This window comes from Sparus aurata, chromosome 6 (assembly GCF_900880675.1).
Source record: "Sparus aurata chromosome 6, fSpaAur1.1, whole genome shotgun sequence".
NCBI lineage: Eukaryota > Metazoa > Chordata > Actinopteri > Spariformes > Sparidae > Sparus > Sparus aurata.
The window spans coordinates 3,311,560-3,327,371 of NC_044192.1; the positions used below are offsets into that span (position 1 = coordinate 3,311,560).

The following is a 15,812-nucleotide window of genomic DNA, read 5'->3' on the forward strand; positions in this document are numbered from 1 at the left end:
CTGTGTGATTCATGACACAATTCAAACAGGATCAATAATTTATTTGTCTCTCTTCAGGTTTGATCAAATAAGCTCCTTGAGGTGAAACCGGAAGGGGGCGTGGCTTCTGCTCTCTATTGATCACAAACATTAATTCATAAAGATCATAAACATTTTCATCTTTATGACAGATTTATATCTTCAACATTGATCTGATCAGAATCCTGTCACTGACGTCATCACACCATTCCCAGCATGCTTTGTGAGCGACAGGTGCCCCGCCCCTTTCTGTGACATCAGAGGAAATGACAGACAGTTTTCTCTTTATAGTTTCTGTTTGTGAAACGTGTTTTAATGTCAGATGTGAACATTTGATCAGAATCCTTCATGTGTTCTGCTGGTTGCAGCTTCACCATTCTCAGCACTGGGAGGGTTTTATTCATTAGTTGTGTGATGGCGCCCTCTACTGACCGTCAGTGGACCAACTGGGTCAGTTCTGCTCTCCACTGTGAGAGGTGAGTGTTTAATAAAGCTCCTTTGAGATGAGCAGCTGAACTTTGATCTGTTGAAGTCTTCTGACAGCAGACTTTGTTTGTCAGAGTGTTTCATCAGACAAAGAGATTCAGTCAGTTCTGTGTTTCAGAACCGGTCCTAACAGCCGTCAGCAGGTGTGGAACATGTTCTCTCCTCACAGACTCAGGCCTTGTTACACACACATGAGGATTTCTTTACATTCAGCTGTGATCTCCATTCATGAAGCTGTCAGTGAGCTAAACTGTCTCTAGAAACCTGTTTTAAAGAGGATTTATCTGCTCTGTTGTCTCTTTGCTGTCCTGACAGCTGCTGGAAAATAGAGATCATCTCAGAATCACACCCAGAAATTAACATCACTTTTATTTCTTTGATCCCAGTTTGAACACAGAAACATCAGAAACAGTCACAACACACAGTTTGACAGTTTTCATGTTTTATTCAAGCGTTTGTACAGAAATGATGAAGCGCTGCCTGAAATGACCTGAAACATGACAAGAGCATCATCAGTGAACAACAGAAACACACATGAACTCTGAGAGACACAATTCAAATATCAAACAACAGTTTATCAGGTTCATCCAGCTCAAAGTGAAATAAGAATAATACAAACAGCAGGCAGAATAAGACACGACAGTTCAACAGCCTCCAAACTGATCATTAAGTCGAATCTTTGAACAACAAACTGAACATTAAAACCTTATAATTATAACAAACTGGACACTGAGTGTAGAGTTCAGTTAGTAACAGACTCTGGATCAGAACCATAACAAATACAAAGAAGCATAAAAATCCCAAAAATAAAATGAACCTTCATAAAAATAAAATATTCCCGTGGTAAATCATAATTATGACAGACAAAATTATGTGAGAAAACTGGAAATTACACAAAAAATTTAATCCATAATTTTGACCTTTTCTCTCATAATTCTGATTATTTTACTGTATTATGTCAATTTATTTTACTTTATTCTTCAATCATTTTGAAGTTTTCATTTGCTAATTTTGATGTTTTATGTCAAAACCTTAATTTAGTTTATGTCATGATTATGATTTAACATGGGAATATTTTTTTTGGACAGATGATAGTCAAATAACACCAACAACACAAATGTAAAATGTAAAGTCACATTATATTCACAGTGACTGACAGCGTTAACAGCAGCTTCAGTTCAGTGAAGTCTGATGGTTTTAAAGCACATGTGGAGCTCAGTCAGGAGCTTTAAGCTCTACAAGCAGTCTGAGAAGATTTGGTAAATAGACGCATTTATACATCACTGCTGCCCTCATTCATCCATTCACTCACTCACTCACTCACTGATGGCAGTCAGCTACCATGCAAGGTGCTGGTCTGACCATCAGGAGCAGTTTGGGCTTCAGCCTGTTGCTCAAGGACACTTGGACATGTGGACGGGAGGAGCCGGGGATCCAACCAGCGACGTGTGATTAACTGACCAGCTGCTAGAGACGCATCAGATCATCAGAGTATAAAAATAAAAGAATAACAGCAACATAGAACAGAGAGAAAGAGCTCGTCTTTGTCCTCAACAACATTAATAACAGAGTCAGCGACTACGTTCATACAATCTTTCCTGTAAGTTGAACTCTGTTGAACACGAGACGTGAAAGAAGAAGTTGGTCAGAATTAAAGAAAAGTTCAAACCCTGTGAACTTCCTGTGTTGGTCAGTCGCTGCTTGAAGTGGATGTGAATGTTGGTTTGTTGGTTTCAGGAAGTGAGTCGGGTTCAGATGTTGTTCAACCATCAGACAAACGTGTCAGAGCGACTGATGTCTTTTTACTCTGACAGGATTCTGAGTCCGACACTTGACTTGGACACTATTTGTGACTGAGTGCTGTGAGATAAAGACGAGGACTGAATATGTGTATTTATTCTTATATAAATGTATTAATTGTAAGATCTCACTGTCTATGATCTGGATGAGGTTCAGGACATGAGGACAGTTCAGGGAGAGACTGTTGCCGTGGTAACAGGACATAGTGATGACAGCTGAATGAGCTACATGCACATCGTCACACAAACAACCTTCTTTTCTACCATCACAACTATCTGCTTTAACACAACACCAATCCTCACCTGAACCTGAGATTCAGTTTAATGTTAAAACCAGGTTTTACTCCTCCGACTGAAATAAGTGACCAGACAAGATGTTCTCACCGTCATCCAGCATGATGTAAGACTAAAACTGGTTCTGTCTCAATCATTGGGGTATCGTCATCAGCGTCTGGTTGTCTGTTGGCTGCGACTGGTGTTGAACCTGGATCAGAAGGAAACAAAACAAAGTTATACTCAAGAAAATCCCAACTTGATCTACTCTGAGTGTAAATACACAGAATGATTAATGTCAGAGAGGATAAAACATCTGTCAAGACTCTGAACATGAGATACATAAAGAATGAGTTGTGGTTCTGTTCATCATTAATATGTTGATTAAAAAAAAAAACCTTTAACTTACCTTTCCTACATTTTTTCACAATCAGCACGATGAAAACAAGACCTAAAACAGCGCCAACAACCACAAAACCAGTAAACCATCCATTGGACCCTGAAACAGATGAAAGTGAATGTCAGAGTCAGAACCTGAGTGCAGATGATGAGCAGCAGACTGGACCTCACAGCCCACACAGAACCACTAAAGGTGAGTCTGCTCCTGAGATCTGAACTTGTTCCACATGAAAACTCCACTGGGATGAATGTGAGCAGGAACAGTGATGTTAGCTCTGATCTCAGGTCCAGTTTCCTCCTGCTGGGCTCCACAGCTCAGAGGCTGCTTCTGGTTCTGGTCCCAGCAGTGAAGAAACAAATGGACTTAGTTCCATTCATCACTTTGATCTGACAGTAAAAACACAGGATCATCTGATCAAATAGAAAACTTCTTCACAACACTTTTACTGACACTTTGACACTTTGACTCAAGTGGACTTTTACTTGGAACAGAGTATTTTTACTTTGTGTTTCTGCTTCTGTCACTTCAGTAAAGTATCCGAGTACTTCTTCCACCACTGACTACTGTCCACAAACATGAAGATTCAAATCACTGGGAGCTTCTTGGTGCTGGTCGGGTCCACAGTTATTGGGCCTGATGGCAGCAGATCAACACAGTCGCAGGTTTTATGAAGCGAGAGTCTGTTGAAGCTCCGACTGTTCAACATAAATATACTTTAACTCATTAATAAAAGAAGAGAATCAATATTTAGAGATTCTTATAGACACATATAGACTGAGAGACAGTTTCACATCTCTCCACACAGAGTTTTAAATGATAGAATCAGAACAATTCTTCTGTCTCAGCTAACTAAAGCTCACTAAAGATCACAGCAGGATCCAGATTTGATTTGAAATGTTGAAGAGTTTGATCATTTATGTTGCTGTGAAACAGGTTCGCTCCTGATTTCTGAATCTGAATTCATCCTTCAGCATCAAATCCTTCAGCAGATCTCTGATCAGCTTCTGCTGCTTCAATAGTCACAATTACTACAATTATAACATGATCATTAATGTTGGAGACTTGTAGTTACAGCCTGAATACAATGGTGCTAATTACAAGTTTTAATGAGTGTCCAGTAGAAACTCAGTTCAAAGCTCCATGATCTCATATTATTACAGGAACTATCATTGTGTTTATTCACAGTTAAAGTTTGGTCCTAGTTTTCAGTGTGAGTTCAGTTTGTAGGTGAGAAATAAAAGAATGAAACCCTCAGTGAGTAAACTCTTCTCTTCCTGTGTGAGTGTCTCCATGTTGTCTGTTGTGTGATTCTTGTGTAACTGGGCTGCAGTTTGTGGTTGGGATGAATAAAGTCTCTGTGTAATCTCTCTAATGTAAACAGAGCTAACAGTGACGGCCTCTCTGACGGCTTCACTCTGCTGTTGCTGTGCTTTCTGTCTCCAGGGCTGCAGACCTGTTGGGAGCTTCATCAGCAGCATGGGACACACCTGGGCCTGATGTGCTGCATGTATACAACTCCTTCACAACATCTGCTCACACATCTTTGTGTCGTGGCTTTTGGTTTCCTTTGGTTTGTTTTTACAGCTCAACATCCACACAGCACATCTTCACTCATCCACTGCTGCACTACTGACTGCACTCACTCCTCCAGCTGTCTGTGAAACAACACGACCACAACACAATCTCACCTGGTTCTGGAGCTGCACCTGTGAAGATAACAAGACACGTAGTGAGACTTCAGTTATAAAGGACAGTTACAGGATTATAAATGAAACACGGTGATGTTTCCTGTTCATCACTTCTCTGCTGGTACATGAGGATCACAGAGAGTTTAAGAAGGAGAGAAACATGAAGAACAGAGAAACAGAAGCCTTAATTACACCTCGTTACATCGTTAGATAAGAAAAGACAAGAACACTTTTCTAACTTCTCCTTAAAAACACTTTTTCTGACTCCCATCATGACAGAAACACATCAACAGTGAAGACTTTACAGCAGCTCCTCAACTTTAAACTTTTGTTGTGCGTCATGTGAACTTTATTTCTATTGACATTAAATAATAAAGAAAATGTGTTATGAAATGTGAAACACAGGATCATTAACAGCTCGTCTCCTTCTGTTAACATAGTTTGGGTGTGGACACTTTAATAGGAACACCTGTACAATCTAAAGTAGGCTGAGCAACATAAACAATATAAACTGTGATCATGATATGAGAATATATATTGTTTTAGATATTTGATATTCTCACATGGTGATATATCAAAACTGTTTCCTGGTTTTAAAGGCTCATTACAGTAAAGTGACGTCATGTTCTGAACTCACCGACTGTTTACTTGTTCTAATACTTTCTTTACCCACTGAGTCATTATATCATCATTAATGATGATTATTGATCAGAAATCTCATCCTGTTAATGTTTTGTGAAAGTAACAACAGTCATCTTTACAATATTGATATCACAGTGAGTCCTATCTGGTCAAACATATTCAGATATTTGATTTTGTGGCTCGTCCGAACATTTCTGAAGCGCTTGTAAGAACATTTCACATTATCCAGCTGCATATCTTATATCAGGATGTGGACTAAAAATATTGTGATATAATTTTAAGGTCGTACCTTGCAGCTCTAATCTGAAGTAATCCAACACAACTGTTCTGTAACTTCAATAATTTATAATTCCAGCAATATTATATAATCTTATAAAACAGAACTCAACAGTACTGAAAGTGATTTATTGTGTCAGAGTGAGTTAAAACCTGTGATGATGTTTAATGACTCATGTTGTTATTATCTCTCATCATAACTCATCACTTCAGATCAGCGTCATGTCAGATTATCTTCTGTTTCCTCTTCTACTCACTCAAACTTCACAGAAAAGGAGGCTCAGAGTTCAGGAGCACTTTCCGTAACTAGAAGTTTCTCTGATTCATCAACTAAATGAACACATGAATCAAGTGTCTGTGTTCAGATTGTAGTCATGTATGATTACACGCAGAATAACAAACACACTGTGGCCACTTTAATAGGCACACATTAATGATCTGATGCAATCCAACTGTTCTCACTCAAACTTCATATTTATGATGAAATATAAAGTCAAATAAAGATTTCTGCAGTTTGATGCACAAACTTCTCAATGAGCATCATAACTGTCCTCAGATGTTTCCTCTGAATATATTTACTGTAATCAGAGTGAGTGTGATACTGTGAATCTGACTGTATGTCACATCCAGCACATAGAGTGTTAATGATTAATAAATGTTGTACATCGTCACAAAGAAAATAATTAATGATGTTCATGCTGAATTTCGACTGATCACAATATTATTTTCTGTCTCTATTTAATCCTGAAAACTTGTTTACACAAACACCAACTGTACCAACCATCAACAGAACAAATTGGTTGATTAAATTAAAATTATCAGCAGACTCGTCTTATTCTCCCTTAAATCTCTGGTGATTTATCAACCAGTATCATCATTTCCATACAATAATTTTTCACCTAAACCTTTTTAAATTATGTATATATTAAATCAGAGCTAGAAAGAATCTCACCTTGTATATACACAGAGGTCTCAGCAAATATCTGATGGCTGATTTTCTTCTGTGTAGCTACACAGCGATAGTTGTCGGTCTTGGTCACAGTAATGTTGAGAGTGATGGATGAACGATCTCCTTTTTCTGATTCTGGAGTCGACTCACTTTTGAGGGTGTTATTATCACTGTCCTTCCACTCTACTTTAAGAGGTGGAACACCATGAGCTTCACACTGCAGCAGAGACGAGTCCTTTGTATCACGAGGTCTATGAATAGTTGGCTCTGGAGCTGCACCTGTGAACACATTATAAACAATAGATTATTAAGAGACAGTTTCAGCATTCTTAATGTCATATTGTGATTTTGTTCATCTACACTCTGCTTGTATACAGTTTACTGTGAAGAGAAAAACACAATAAAAACATTTTTAACTTTTTACAGTTTGAGGAAGACGCACATGAATTTATAAACTGTATAACTGTATAAAGATTGTTATATGATATAAAACATAATGTTCAGAGGTAAACACACCTGATGTTCCAAGTGAAGGCAGTGAAAGACATAACTGAGGTGGTTTTATTTATTTTTATTAAACATAAGAGTGTTTAACGTCGACGAGGGAAGACTGAATATTAGAAACTCTTCTCAGTATCGACACAAACAAACATTTCAGAAGCACCAAGAGATGATCAGATGATACTGAAGCTCCAAAGCTTGTTTGACTCTGTGACGAGAACTTTTCCAACAGAAACAACTGAACTTATATTCGACTCTACGTACGTATGATTGGTGCATCGATTCAAATGTTTCTAAATGAAATTATTTCTCATCCGTCACTAAAAGTTGGTCCAGTGAAGAGACGGGAGGACAGAAGACTTTGATTGTGGTTTGCTATAAAAACACTAGTTGATAAGTTGATAATGGTGAATTTCCATTATTGGGATAATTGTGAGTATAAACACCAGTGACATTAAAGGATGTCTAGCTCAAAAAACTACATATTGTCATATTGATTTCCTGATTTATTTTGATTGTCACAAGATGAGCCTGCATCTTTTCTGTGATACAAAGATTTTTCTTAACAAAACATACAAGGAAAAGTGAGTTTTCAGCATATTTGAATGATTAAAAGAATAATATCACGAATTTCAGTTATTTTCTGGATGATACTGACTAACCTAGTTTATCGTATTATTACAATAAAGGAGGAAACAAAAGGAAACATTGAAGATTTCAGAATTTTCCTGATGGAAGCTGATGAAGGTCTTTGTACCAAAACATTATTACAATTAATCTTGACTGAGGTCAACAGGAGTTTTTGTCCTGAGTTACAGAACCTCAAAAACTCCATCTGATCGCTGCTGCTGTGTCAGAGCTCGTGTCAGGTGAAGAATATCAGGTGAAGTTTGATGATGTCAGAGTTTATTGATGATGTCAGAGGCTTCAAATGTCACTGCTGCTGCAGAAAGAGCTTCTTTCAGCTTACAGATAAACTATTTCATCAGTACTGAGATAAAAAAGAATAAAATGAACACTGTGATGTTGGGACTCAGAAGGATTGTGACATATATATTAAACATGAAGTTAAAATCATGAACCCAGAATGAACCTGACCATGACTTTATATGGAGGATTTTTGTGAAATGCAGAAATTAATTATCTTACTGTAACATATTGCACAATAACTTCATGTAATTAGACAATTTGTATAAAAGTATTAGATTTAATAACACACAGGCTTCTTGGACTTAAAAGATGTTGTTGTATAACTATAATATAATAAACGTGTCCACCTGTAAGTGACGACTGATCCCAGTCAGGTGAACACAGAGAGGTTCAGGCCCACAGATGTAAGTGTTCAGACTGACAGGCCTGAGAAGACATTTACAGAGACATGTAGAGGTGGAGAGTGACGTCATCACAATCAGGACTCACCTGACACTTCACCTGTTCTGTCTCTTAAGACTTGATCTGAAAGGCAAACAAACACATGTTAGATAGTTTTGAAACAGACAGGTAATACTGTGTAAAAGTCATATTTCATCTCCTACAGACGGCTGAAGCTTCATTGTACAGAGAGACATAATCTGCAGTGTGTCTCTGATATCAGCATGTTTGATACAGAGGTGGTCTCTCCAGATGTGGCTGCAGCTCTGTGGGCTCGAGGCCCTGCCAGATGTGGATTCTGACCACTGAACAAAAGTCCATCTGGGACTCTGGAACCAGTCGCAGCAGTAAATGAGCGACATCTTTAACTGTTTAATGAAAGCACTCACCAAAGGCAACATCAAGCTTAATGTAGAATGTTTGACTCGGTCGAAGATCTGGAAAAATGCAGCTGTAGATCCCGCTGTCAGCCATCTTTGTTTTTCTGATCTTTATGGAGGCGTTGCCGTTCTGCAGTTGATGTTGAAAATGTGAGACTCGACCTGTGAAGTCCGGACCTTGAGTTGTGCGGCCGTCTGAATAATGTATGAACACATCCTGACCACCTTTCTTCCAGTCAAAGACCTGTCCTGAGATGTCATTGTTGCTGATCAAACAGGGTAAAACAGCATCACTGTCTTCTTTCACAACCACTTTGATTCGAGGATCTGGAAGATAAAAACATGTTAGTCAGTATGTTAACATGCAGAGTCATCAGGAAACAAAGTCAGATAACAACTTTACACAACAGAAACTCAAACACCTGTTTCCTCTAACATGATAGTTTTGGTTGTGTCGAGCTTGTACTGACATATTTTAAGTATATTTAATCTTACAGTAAAGTTAATAAGGTTTCTGTTATTGAGCGTTTGTGTTTGAATGTTACAAAATGTGTTCAGCTGTGGAAACTGTTCATCTTTATAACACCGGGAGAAGTTGTAGTTTTATTCATGTCAGAACTTGATTTATTGGACTGGATTCAAAGACACAACTAACCAGCAAACTATCCTGTTCCACAGCTGAACACACATGTTGTTTCACTTTGTCATTCAAATGTGTTCACTGAACTTTCTCAGGACATCAGATTAAAGCTTCACATGACAGAGAATTATGTTTTTAAACAGAATTATGTTTTTTTAAACAGAATTATGTTCACTGATGTTTCTCTGATTTATTATTGGAGAAATCTAAAAGTTTTCAGCTAAGCTAACAGCTCTGTGAGGCTTAGCATGCTAACTAGCGCTGGGCTACATCTCAATCTTATATTGTTATTATGATATGAAACTAAACTGTACAAGATCAGATGATGATGTCATCATATCATGTGATGTCATCAGAACTTTTAAAGGCTGTATTACAGTAAAGTGATGTAGTTTTCTGAACTCACCAGACTGTTATGTTTGTTCTAATACTTTATTCATTATATCCACATTATTGATGATTATTGATCAGAAATCTGTAATTGTGTTCATATTCGTCAAAGTATCAATAGTCATCTCTACAATATCGTCACAGTATTGATTTCCAGTTATGAGGTCAAAAATATTGAGATGTATCCTAAAAATATTGCAATATTGCTTTAAGGCCATATTGTCCAGTTCTAATGCTGATGTCAGCATGCTAACATGCTCACAGTGTTGACGTGCTGATAATGTTTTCACCATGTTATTCATATCACTTCAGTGTGTTAGCATGCTAACATGTTGCTAACAAGCGCCAACCTCCAGGACTGAGAAATGAAGCCGACGCTGAAGCACCAACACTGCAGTTCCTCAAACGGCCACTTGAGGCTCCAAAAGTGAGTCAATCCCCAGAAGAGCCCATATTACACTGTATATAAAAAGATTTCCCCCCTCGAACGTTTCATTTCATATTGCTTTATAGATGGAATCATGTCAAATATACATAAAATATACAAAACCAAAAAAATACACAAAAAAAAAACTCTTTATTGTCAAAGTGAAAACAGATTTCCACAAAGTAATGACAATTAATTAAAAAATATGATGTAAAATGAGTGACTGCTTCAGTCAGTATTTAGTAGATGCACCTGTTGCCTCAATCACACCCTCAGTCTGTGCCGGCAGGTCTGATCAGGCCTGGACATCTGGACTCTGCAGTTTTACTCCATTCTTATTTGAAAACTGCTCCAGTTCTGTCAGGTTGCACAGGATCAGACGTGAACACTTTCAAGTCCAGCCACATATTCTCTATTGGACTGATTTTCTTTAGACTGGCAGGAATCTGATTTCACTTTGACATAATGACTTGTATATATTTTGTATATTGACTATGATTCCATTTATAAAAGCAATAACATGGTAAAATAATTAAAGTGCTGAATACTGTTTATCTGCACTGTTTGTGCTGTACTGCAGAGATATTGACTGCTAAGCAGCCAGGTACAGGCAGCGTCTGCGGTGGAACCAGGACAGACTATCATAGTGTAACAGCTGTTTCCTGTTTGTTATCACAGTTATATGAATGTCATTTCTCACGCTGTTAGATTCCTGCTAGAACACGCCATCAAGTCTGTGCCGAAATCAGAGGGCAAGTATTTTTTTCCCACAGTGAAAATATAATTTTTGAAAGACTAAAAGCCAACAAATATGGACTGAAGCAGAATATTTTGCACGGTAAAAACATGGTGTGGATTTTGGAATTTATAACATTGTTCACTTTTCAATATATTTTGACTGTTGGACAGTTCAAGTGCTCTGAAATTATTAGAAATGTTTAGATTACACAAATCAGAAGCAATCCTACATAAGTCAAAACAGTAACTCCAGTAACTGTGGGGTTTCCCAAACAGAATAAATACTGCTCATATAAACACAGAAATGTGCAGCTCGCTTGAAGTTTTTATAACTAAAATACCTGCTGAAGATTTATATTTTCCACGGACAGATTTATGTCGGCTGCTTCATATCTGCAGAAACTTCAAAGTGTTGAAAATTCTAAAAGCTGAAATCTATAAAAAAAAATATCGACATGATCATTTCCAATACCTCACGCAGTGCTTGATGATAGAAAAGATTTGATCAGTTTATGAAAGTGTGATGACAAACATCCTCTGCATATCTTGGGAGGTGACAGAGGCCGAACTCATCTTTAACGTCACAGTTCATCTCTTTGTTCTCGTTCAGTGGACATCCCAACAGATCTTCCAGCCTCCAACACTCATCTGGCTGTTGGATCAATTAGTCTTTTATCAGCATGCGTTCACAGACACAAAGAGCACAGACAGATACCAAGCGCTGTCTAAAGAACGATCACCTGTTTAAAACTGGCTGTGCTGACAACACACAGAGCAACAATCTAGTCCGACTCAAACCCTGGACCTCTGCAGGGTTTCTGTAACGGGTCACACACTCTATCAGCTGAGCTGCTGGGGTTCATCAGAGAGACATTTAATCACAACAGGAAGATCTTCACTGATAGATTACATGTTCTTAAACACACTAAAGAAACACACAGTCGTCGCTTTCATGACTGAATAAAATGAATACACAACTGGTCCATTTCAGATTCATCTGGTAACTTTGGAGAAGTTTTAGAGAGCTCTGTGGACATCTGCTGGAGATAATCTGTACTGCACTTTCTAAAATATCTCAGAGACTCTTCTGTCTGTCAACATACAATTTGGTTCAGACATTTTAGACAAGTTGAGGGAGAGATCCTGAGAATTTCAGCCTGATGGACCAGATTATAACTTATTTACTGTATTTAAAAAAATAATCAATAAAAACAAAAATAAAATGCTCCCAGATATTCAGTTTGATCTTTTCCTGATTGAACTCTCTAAGAGTCTTAAATAAGATCAACACACCTGATGAACCCTCAGAGTGTTTTACAGTGATGCAGTCGTTGTTTTGAAACAGACAGGTAATACTGTGTAAAAGTCATATTTCATCTCCTACAGACGGCTGAAGCTTCATTGTACAGAGAGACATAATCTGCAGTGTGTCTCTGATATCAGCATGTTTGATACAGAGGTGGTCTCTCCAGATGTGGCTGCAGCTCTGTGGGCTCGAGGCCCTGCCAGATGTGGATTCTGACCACTGAACAAAAGTCCATCTGGGACTCTGGAACCAGTCGCAGCAGTAAATGAGCGACATCTTTAACTGTTTAATGAAAGAACTCACCAACAACAAGCTCAATGTTGAATGTTTGTCTCGGCTGATGACGTGGAAAATCACAGCTGTAGGTCCCGCTGTCAGCCATCTTTGTTCTTGTGATCTTTATGGAGGCGTTGCCGTTCATCAGTTGATCTTGAAAATGTGAGACTCGACCTTTGAACTGCTCATCTTGACCTGGACGCCCGTTATTGTGATGAATGCCTGCATCATACATGAACACCTCCTTCTGATCATCTTTCTTCCAGTCAAACTTATTTCCTTCGAGGTCCTCTGTGCTGATCAAACAGGGTAAAACAGCATCACTGCCTTCTTCCACGACCACTCTGACAGCTGGAAGATAGAAACATGTTAGTCAGTATGTTAACATGCAGAGTCATCAGGAAACAAAGTCAGATAACAACTTTACACAACAAAAACTCAAACACCTGTTTCCTCTAACATGATAGTTTTGCTTGTGTCGAGCTTGTACTGACATATTTTACTGACCTTATTTAAAGCTTATAGTTAATGAGATTAAACCATTTTTGTTATCGAGCCTTTCTGATTGTTTAAGTTCTGTTGAGTTGTGGAAACACTTTATAACACCAGGAGAAGTTGCAGTTCTATTTATGTCAGATCTAGATTTATAAAACTGGATTCAAAGACACAACTAACCACCAAACTATCCTGTTCCACAGCTGCAACAGGTTTGAACTTTATGATTAAAATAGTCAGGACATCAGATTAAAGCTTCACATGACAGAGAATTCTGTTCCAACAGAAACATGTTCACTGATGTTTCTCAGGTTTATCATTTAATCTGAAAGTCTACAGCCGAGCTAACGGCTCTGAGAGGCTCAGCAGACGCAGGATCCAGGAAATCAAACCAGCCACCTTCCAACTTCTACATGTTGAAGACTAAAATCTAAATCTGTGCATTTCTCTGCATTTTGACGGGACCAATTATCACTGAGGAAATAATATCAGAGCCAGAAGATAAGTGACAAACATGACCACGTTTTACTTAAATTGGTCAAACTTATTGAAACTTTTTTGAAACATAAATGTATATATTTATGTTAGAATGTTAAAATAGATAGATAGATAATCACTTTATAAATCAACAAGGAAAATGTCATTGTCGCAGTAGCAATTCACATTAAATCACTAGACTCACAAAATATAAAAACAGACACAAGAATATACATACATCATACTGCAAGATTAAAAAAGGACAGATAAAATAAATAGACTAAAATCTGAAAATGAATCTAAAGCATTGACATCGGGAACATTAATAATGTGATAAATCAGTAATAAACTGTACATTTATAGTTTAGTAATTTCACTGTTAAGAAACAATAACATTGCTTATATAACATTTATTCAGTAATCGTAAAGGTTAAAAACATCAGCTGTAATTCACACAAATGATGTTTATAAAGAACCACACAGAATTTATTATTAAAATCAATTACAATAAACAATTTCATGGACTCATTAACTATGAGTCTGTGCCGTTTTTAATCATATATAACTTTTTATTTTAACGATATTATAGATTTTATAAAGTCTGACCAAATATATAAATGTATTTAGATTTCAAAGACCCAGAAACGAGTCATTCTATAATAACGGGTACATTTCATGTCAACCAAAAAGTCAAAAATCCAATATTCTTTTATGATAAATAAACTAGATGTTTCCATAATATACACCCTTATTGTGCTTAATGCATTAATTGGCACGCTTAAGGTCAAATTACTTTTTAAATATCTTAATGAAAAAAACATTTGATTCATTATTTTGTCAACTGTGTTACGGACAAATGTTGCGTAATACAACACATTTAATGACACACTTTTTTGAAGGTGTTTGTGTGTGTTCACCAGTGGTTCAACAGGGGTTTTGAGGTTATCTGTCAAACTTATTTAAAAATGTGAATTTTGAGCTTCATGATGGACATTCTGTGAGATGCTATGATGAAGGATGAACGTTTTTTCAACATAAATCCCCATTACACTGAAATTAGAGTTATTCATCATCCCTATAAGACTTCCCTCTCTAGAGATATTCACAATCTTTTTTGTTACAGTTTTTCAAACATTTAAAAGATTTATGATACAAAAACAACATGTAACACAGTTGACAGGACAGGAGAACAAGAGAAACCTTTTCTTGAGAAAAAAAAACTTTAGTTTGATTCGACAAATTAATATTTCATTTAATATAATTAACTTAATTCATTTCAAAGTTAACAATTAACTGCCAACATTGTCAGCTGTGTTACAGTGGCCAGGTAACACAGTTGACATTGCAGCCAGGCAATTTAGGGCCTCGTGCTCGCTGCAGACCTCAGACCTGTCACCATATGACTTTGATCAACTCGTGTTTTCATACACTTTATCTGCATATTTTTAAATAGAACATCTATTGCAAGTTAATGTGAAAAGGTCGGTGACACAGTTGACAATGAATTAAACTTCTCTATGTGCACACCATATTATTGATGAAATGTTGAAGAGGAGAAGTAGAGACTCATCACACCCTCTTCACATCTCCCTCCAAAAAGGAAATGACATCAAGTGATGTTGGACAAGTGACTTCAGAGCAAACCATCGCTGATTTATAGGAGATATTTCAGCAAATAACACGGTTGACAGAGATTTCTTGGACACGCATAAAGTGGATGATTTAATGCACACGAATAAACAAAATAGATTTATAAATGCCTTTCTCATATTTGAATAATTATTTTGAACAAATATTTATGAAGATATTCTACAAAAACACGTCATTTAGGTTGAGGAGCAAAATCTGACATTTAGCAAATCAGACAGCAAAAAAACAACAAGTTCCAGATTAGTATATGCATTTTTGGCAAAATAAATGATGGGATCTGTTGACTTTTTGTATTAAATAAAAGAGAAATGTGCCTGATGCAAAATTGATCATTGCAATAATAATCAGCGAATAAATAAATAAATAAATTGATAAATAAAGTCTATGGAAATGACATGTACCCCTAATTATAGAATGACTAATGTGATATCTCATAAAGTCCTGCTCCACCATCATCCACCACAAACCACCTGAAGACACCAGAGCTGCCTGCTGCGATTAATACATAACTTCTATAACTATCATATTAATCATCAGTTATCTTTATAATCCACTCGAGTTCAGAGAGAAAGTCAGAATTCTGATTCCAGCTTCTTAAATGTGAATGTTTCCTGTTTCTTTCCTCTGTGA

At 37.1% G+C, this 15,812-nt stretch overlaps 1 protein-coding gene and 1 long non-coding RNA gene across 4 annotated transcripts in view; one reads left to right on the plus strand and one right to left on the minus strand.

Moving 5' to 3' along the window:
* LOC115583229 (programmed cell death 1 ligand 1-like) overlaps positions 1–15,812 on the minus strand; it is a 102,950-nt gene that overhangs the window by 86,164 nt on the left and 974 nt on the right. Inside the window, exons 2-8 of one of the 3 annotated variants that reach the window (XM_030419855.1) lie at positions 12,588–12,911; positions 8,793–9,110; positions 8,452–8,487; positions 6,535–6,810; positions 4,665–4,682; positions 2,986–3,075; positions 1,779–2,787 (exon numbers count right to left, since the gene is read on the minus strand). In XM_030419855.1, the coding sequence (XP_030275715.1) occupies positions 2,690–2,787; positions 2,986–3,075; positions 4,665–4,682; positions 6,535–6,810; positions 8,452–8,487; positions 8,793–9,110; positions 12,588–12,911 (1,160 nt within the window). In that variant the 3' untranslated portion in view covers positions 1,779–2,689. Of the gene's footprint in view, positions 1–1,778; positions 2,788–2,985; positions 3,076–4,664; positions 4,683–6,534; positions 6,811–8,451; positions 8,488–8,792; positions 9,111–12,587; positions 12,912–15,812 lie in introns of those variants that run through there. The other 2 variants (XM_030419856.1, XM_030419854.1) reach the window with 2 other exon arrangements.
* On the plus strand, positions 69–729 carry LOC115583318 (uncharacterized). The gene is made up of 2 exons (XR_003984352.1): positions 69–494; positions 623–729. It is a non-coding gene; the product is annotated as an uncharacterized LOC115583318 (long non-coding RNA).